The sequence below is a fragment of the Nesoenas mayeri genome (genome assembly GCF_963082525.1).
Source record: "Nesoenas mayeri genome assembly, chromosome: 14".
Taxonomy (NCBI): domain Eukaryota; kingdom Metazoa; phylum Chordata; class Aves; order Columbiformes; family Columbidae; genus Nesoenas; species Nesoenas mayeri.
In genome coordinates, this window is record NC_137556.1 from 18120493 (window position 1) to 18127558 (window position 7066).

The 7066-nt window shown below is 58.4% G+C and overlaps 1 protein-coding gene across 1 annotated transcript; it reads right to left on the reverse strand.

Moving 5' to 3' along the window:
- Positions 1–1147: 1147 nt before the first annotated feature.
- Positions 1148–6145, reverse strand: LOC308045931 (START domain-containing protein 10-like; the record flags this gene model as incomplete). The annotated part of the gene is made up of 6 exons (XM_080353486.1): positions 1148–1360; positions 1708–1760; positions 2045–2162; positions 2279–2382; positions 2502–2649; positions 5981–6145. 6 exons carry the CDS (start codon positions 6143–6145, stop codon positions 1148–1150), a joined length of 801 nt encoding a protein of 266 aa, XP_080209612.1.
- Between the last annotated feature and the right edge of the window lie 921 nt (positions 6146–7066).

Genomic DNA, 7066 nt, shown 5'->3' on the forward strand with positions numbered 1-7066 from the left:
TCAGGTTTAACCCCACCTGGGGCAGGAGCCCAGCAGCCCCAGGTGGCCTCGGAACGTGGGGGTGGATGGGTGGATGGAAAATCCAGCATTTGTCAGCATATTCCCCCAGCGGTGTCTGTCTAGACTGACTTCCCGTTGTCCAGCGGAAGCTGTCTCATGCCCACGCACACTTATCCACATGCGTGTGGGCGTGTGGGCCTCAGCATCTGCCCCTCCTGCCCTACCACTGGTCACCTCGCTCCCTGTTGAGGGGCACCCCTGGGTGCTGGGACTGCTCAGCTGGACTGGCCCCCTGCTCTGACCTAGGACCTGGTGTGTGGACAGTCTTAGTGTGGGATTGATACCAGTGTCCTCGTTGTCCCGTGCCAACCTGAAGCTCTCTTGCACACACACCAACCCCTTTATTGTTGTGTTGGAAACTACAGCAGTGGGAAACACTGAGAGTGGGGACAGAGACTGCCCAAGACCCCACTGCCAGGACAAGTCTCCCCAAACACCACATGGGGAAGGGGTCCTCAGAACTAGCTGGGCTAGAGCCAGCGTGCAGAGGTGAGTCTGGTGCCCAGGAGAGGACTTGGGATGGGGCTTCCTGAGATGGCAGGTGGGGTCACACAAAGCCTGGGAGGTCTTGGTGGGCTGGAGTGGGTCCAGCCTGACCGTGGGGCTGGCAGAGCAGGGCCTTGGGCCAGAGAGGGTCAGTCAAAGCCCTATGCTGCTGCAAAACCTGGGCAGAACCCCCATAGACCCCCCTTTCTGGACTTTTGAGAAGGTCTTACAGTGGTAAAGGGATATCCTGGTGCCAAGAAAGCTCCTATCCACCCCATGAAGGGTTCCCTCTCTCTTGCCATGCTCAGCCTCTCCTTGGGGCACCCACTCCTCTGACAGTTCTACCTCCTGCTTGGGGACATCTCCATGGGCCACTATAGGTGCAGGGGGAACCAGGTTTCCCATCCTCTTTCTTTCCAGCCCCCATGCTGCAGCTTCCCATAGAACAGTCCCCTGCTGCCCAGGTAGGGATGAGTATGATGAAGGAGTTGGAGAGCAGACATGACTATTGGGGTGCAGGGGGACAAATTCCCATCCATATCCCCTGGCTTCCAAGCTTTGGTCACAAGGGGGTCCCACATGAGAGGGCTGTGGCAGGGGCTCAGGCCTCATGGTCACTGGTACTCAGGTGGTCCTCGGGCAGTCCTGTCTCATCGATGTTCTCTAGTGAGTCGGCGTGCTGCACCGAGAGCTCCGTCAGGCTGACACTGGGCAGCGTGTTCTGCTCTGGGTACACCCAGGGCTTGTATCCAGGGTCATGCTTGCGTTTCCACTCCGGGTACTTCAGCCCAGCCTTGTAGATCTTCTTCATCGCCTGTGGGCAGAGTGGGTCCAGCCCGTCACAATGCTCAAGTCCGCAGTGGGGATGGAGCCACCCCAGTCTGTGGGCACAGCTCACAGCTCCCCCATTGCTTGCTTTTTGGGGTGCTGGGAGGGGATGGAGGCCTGGCTTGGACCACACAGCCCCAGCAGCATGCCCAGTGCATGTCCTGTGAGCCCTGGGTCACCTAGCACCCATCTTGTGAGTCTTTGGTCACTCAGCACCCATCCTGTAAGCTCTGGGTCACCCAGCACCCATCCTGCCCCTACCTATGGGGTTACTTCAGGGCAGCTCATCCCTGATGCCTGTGCATTCCACCACTGGCCATGCACCCTGCTTACCTTCGGTGCCACAAACTGGGAGACGCGGTTCACGACCCACTTCGGCAGCGACCCTGCAAGAGCCCAAAGCCCCATCACTTAGCCAGCCCAGGCCAGCCCCAGAGGAGGCACCATCAGCCTGCAGTGTTCTGTGCCAGGCTGGGCACCCCCAGGGCTGATGGCACCTGTCCCATGCAGTGCCCTGGGAGGGGACCCCCTTCTTCCCCAGTTTGTCCCCTCTTCCCAGTGCCCTTTGTACCTTTGGGTGATGGAGAGCCATGGTGTGTGAGCTTTGGGGATAGAAGGAGACCTACCTCTGAGAAGGCATGCTGCACCCTCCCCTCCCGCTGGCACTCACCACGAGGGTCCACCTGGGTGAGATAATAGAGGACACAGGCGCCGGCACCATTCGCCTTGATCAGGTAGCCTGTCTGCAGGGACACGGCCCTCACAAAATCCTTCCTGGGTGGGTATTTCTGCAGAGAGAGGTCGTTCTACTCAGAGCCTGCCAGAGCTGCCACGCCGCCCTGCCTGGGCACGCCAGCCCATGGGACCAGCACTCTGCCAGAGCTGGGGCTGGTCGGGGGCTCACCGGGTGCTTCACGCTGTAGTTGATGATCATGTAGTCATTGCCCAGGGGCAGCCAGGAGCGCAGGGTGACAAAATCCCGGTTCTTCAGGGGGCTCGGGCACTTCCCTGCAGACAGACCCTGTTACATCCCAACCTCTTGCTCCCGTGGCCCCATTCTCACACACAGGCCTGGAGAGTTGGGAAGGAGGGGCACTGGGGGTCCTGAGGGGCTGGGGGATGCTCACAGGAGTAGTATCCCACATCAGCATTTACGGTCAGACGCCCGATGTCGTAGGTCTCGATCATGTTCGAGTCCCATTTCTTGCGGTAGTGGGTGTCATGCAGCACGTCGTAGAGGGTCTCAGCAGGGACGTCCTTGCAGGAGATGCGAGTCTGCAGAGAGACAGGGCAGTCAGGCCACTGGGACACCATCAGGGGGAAACACCCACCCCCAGGGCATGGAGCTGTGCCTTTCTGGGGACAAGGACTTTGGGTTGTTCCTGTGTACAGTCGCATGTCTCTGTGTTGCTATAGGGTCACACACATGTGCCATGGAGGATTCTCCGCACATGCCATGCAGGGTATATCCCTGTGGTCTGTTTCACAATGGTCCAGGCAAAGCCACCAGCTCCACTGCTGGCATGCAGCGCACGCATCCCTCCAGCAAAGGCAGGAGGGTGGTGGGGGTAAAAGGACCCTCTGCCCTCAAATGGGGCTGCCTGGTGGTCCAGGTCCTGTCCCCTCACCCCGTGTTCCTGCAGAGCAAGAAAAGGGATGGTCCTGCTCTGGCATGATGCTCTCAGTTGTGTGGTCTGGTCCAGGGAGGTTGGTGGAGCCCTGGCTGTAACCTGAGCCGTGGAACTGCCTGACCGCACAGGCAAGTGCATTATTGATGAAGCCGGCTGGCCCACTCCTCTCAATGCCCGGAGGAAGGAGATGTCATCTGTTCCTCGTTAGAGACCTTGCATCTTTGATGAGGTGTTCAGCAGTGCTGTGTAATTGGAGATGGCCCTCTGAACGTGGCAGGTCCCATCAATCTCAGGCAAGCTTTCCCTGATGGCCTGGGTGATGGTTGCTGCCTGACATGCTGGACTCATGCCCAGGGCAGGCTGGGAGATGTGCTGTGCTCCTTGAGGCACCATGGAGGAGAGTGTGGGAGTGCCCAGCCCCCTCCTCCTGCTCCCCACCCCCCAGGCACCCTCTCCCAGCTGCTGCGGGGTGGAGGGTGCCTCAGGCTGGAGGTAGAGCTCATGGTCCGTCTGGGCTCCTGGAAGCTCCAGTTATCACAGGGGGGCTATCACAGCCTTGCACCCCCAAAATCCCCCCCTAAGGCCTGTCCTCCACTCATCTCCAGCCACAGATGAACAGAAGCTGTGCAAGAGCCACACCATGAGCCACAGGCAGTCAGCTGGGATGGGGAAAGCACAGAACTGCAAATCAGGCCATCCACAGTGAATTCAGGTGGAAAAAACCCAAAACTCCAACTGCTCAGTGACTCTCCAGGTTACGCCTGCATTAATGGAAAGACTAGGGCTCTTCTGATCCCCAAGGCACAGCCTGTGCAGCTCAGCTCTCCTGCCCAGACTGAGTGACATCCTCCAACCCGCATTTTGGGAAGGGTCCTTGGGCAGTGCTGACACCTGCAGCATGCCCAGGGCCTGTCCAGAGCAGAAAAGCCACATCAAGGAGGTGTTACTTGCCATGATCCAGGCTGGGCAATGTGCTCAGACTCCCCTGAACCTGCCTGGGGTCCCCTTTCTATAGGGCTCAGTGGTGGCCAAAGGGGATATAACTGCATCCCTTCTGTTGGGCTGTGGTTGTTGGAACTTGGCTGGATTTCATGAGGTCCCTTGCAGCCCTTCTCTCCACCCTGTACAGGTCACGCCGAGCAGCAGCCTTGTCTCTAGCACTTCAAATGCTCTCCTAACTTCAGTGCTGCCTGCAGACTCACTGGGAGAGCACCCAGTCCCACCATCGCAGTAACAGGGTATGATCCAGCAACCAGGCACCATCTGGACCCCTCACTGCTGATCACCATGCCATCAGCCTGGTGGTAAGCTGGTTTTCTACCCACCTCATCTTCTCCATTCCATACCTCATCAATCTGGTGACAAGGAGACTATAGAAAACCCTGACAAAGGCTTTACTGAAGTCAAGGTATGTGGCTTTCACTGTTCCCTCCATCCTCGCACAGTCCTCTCATTGCAGGAGGCAACCAGGCTGATCAAGCATGATTTCCTCTTGGTAGGTCCCTGCTGTTGTTTCTACTGCCCTTGTCCTTCAGGACATAGCTTCCAGGAGGATGCTTTCCATTACCTTTCCAGGGATGGAGGTGACACAGCAGCCCATACTGCCCTGGAGCATCCTTCTTGCCCTTCTGGAAGATGGATATGACATTTGACTCTTCTCCTGCAGTCTCTAGGACTTTTCAAAGAGATGTTGGCAAACCCCTTCAAGCACTTCTTGGTGTGTCCTGCCTGGTGCTGTGGACCTGTGCATGCCCAACTGGCTTAAATGCAGCCTGATCCTAGCCCAGAAGTCCTTCCCCATCTCACTGCGGCAAGGTGGCGTGTATTGCAGCTGCACCTTTGCAGAGAGTGCTGCTCCTCCTCCTCTGCCTCCTCACCTTGGCCCTGCTGGGCCTCCATCCATGGCAGAGCTGCAATCATTGTGTGCCCAGCTCCTCCTGGTGTCTTCCCAGCTGAATGCACTGGTGTGCAGACACCCGAGATGGGCTGCCAGTTACTGTGTTTGGCAGAGCTGTGCAAGAGCCTTCTCCAGTGTACTGCACCCAGGTGCCTCCTCATCACCTCCCCACACCTCTCCTGCTCTTCAGGTCATAGTAACCCTTTCCTGATACTCCTAGTTGAAAGCTCTCCTTACCAGCTTGGCCAGTCTGTTGGTAAGATGCTCTGGCTCAGCTTGGTCAGGTGGATCCCATCATTGCATCCTGGTCCTTGGAGGCCAGAGAAGCCAAAGCCCTGACTGTGACACCAGCCATGAAGCCAAGTGCTGCCCCACAAGATACTCCCATGTGGGGCTTACCCTGTGATGGGGCTCCAATGCCTCTCACCCCCAGCACCTCATAACCATTCTGGATGTACTCAGGGTCACCTGGCAGTGCCATGTGGATGCGCAACAAGGTGTAACAGCCTGGGGGATGCTTGAGTCCTGCTAATCCCTTTGCAGCATCCCAGATCTGGCCCCGACAAGCAACAAACGTCCTGAGACAGCACATTGAGGCTCTTAAATTCTCTGGGATGCTTGTACAGTGCAGGATGAGAGATGATGTGTCCCAGGATAGTATGGTCATGGGACAGGCACAAGGGAGCCAACCCTCCAGCCTGTCTCATGCCCAGGGGCTCCCAACAAAGCCATCTCCATAATGTAATCGATCCCAGGGCCTTCCCGCTTGTGTCCGGATCAAGGGCAGCTGCAACATGAGCACACACGCATGCGTGCATGGCAGGAGGCTGCAGCAGGCAACCCAGCAGGTCGAGAGGCTAAAGCCTGTGGCAGGCAGGGAGAACCTGCAGAGTAGGTACCTCTGGGGGTGAACCCTATCAACCCCTGCATTTGGGGCAGAAACACCCACAGGCAGGCTGGACCAGGGTGCTGTGCACCCCCAGGACAGGCCAGCACCTTGGGGACCCACAGAGGCAGCTGGGCAGGCAGCTGGGGCAGGGGAGGGCTGGTAGTCCCGCAGCTGCTGGCATCTGCTTACCTTGATTTTCTGCACCGTGCAGCTTTCCTCCTGGCCCTGACTCCACACAGTCACGCCAGCCTTGTTATATCGACAGTGCCAGCCCTCCAGGCTCTCGCACTGATCTCTGAAGGAGCTGAAGTCGGAGTCATCCGGGATATAAACCATCTCCCCTCCTCTAGACATGGGGTTGAGTTGCTGGACCCAGGGTGCAGGCACCGGCTGCAGGAAGGCTCCTTCTGCCTCACGTCACTGGAAACCCGGCTCTGCCCTTGAGCTCTGCCTTGCTAGACTCCTGCTGCAGCTCACATCATCCTCGGAGCCCCAAGCCCGTGCTCCCAGAGCGGGCACCGGCCACCCAGGTGCACCAGATTGGGCAGAGACCTCCAGCCACCCCGACCAGGCTGTGCTGCACGGAGCAGCGGGGAGGAAGGCTTGTTCCTTGCAGTCACTATCGCAGCTGCTGGGAGCTCAGATGTCTTCCCCGGCTGGCTAACCAGGATCACATTTCTCTCCAGCTGGCTGTCAGCTCCTCTATTATTCAGCAGGTAGCAGCATGCAGGTGGCTCGGCTTTCAGGGCAGAGCTGCCCCCAGCTCCCCGAGCCCTCTGTCCCTCTCAGCCCGCTGCCCCTCACCGGCACACTGGCAATCTCTGTGCCTGACTTTGCAGCACCAGTCGCTGGCGGGATCAGCTGATCACCTGCTGGGAGCAGCAGCCAGGACTCCCAGCAGCGTGGCGGAAGTGATGGGCTTCAGCATCAGCAGGATGCGGGCCAGTGTGAGTCCTGGCCTACCTGGAATGGGGCTGTGGTCCAGTGCACATGACCTTGGCTGTCAAGGTGTCCTGGGTCTGTGGTGTGGGCTCCTGGCATGGGGAAGGGAAAGAATTTGCAGGTGGGGAGGCTTCCCCTCTCTGAGCTTGCAAGATTCTGGTGGTGCTGCTGGGAAGGGAGCCCTGGGGGTCTCCAGCCCACCCTTCTGCTTGGAGCAGAAACACCACCAGCACAGGGTAAGGTCATCCATGTCTTTTTCCAGCTATATCTTGAAGGATGGACTTGACCCAGCTCCTTGGTGGCATGTCCCACAGCTGTACCACCTCTCCAGGA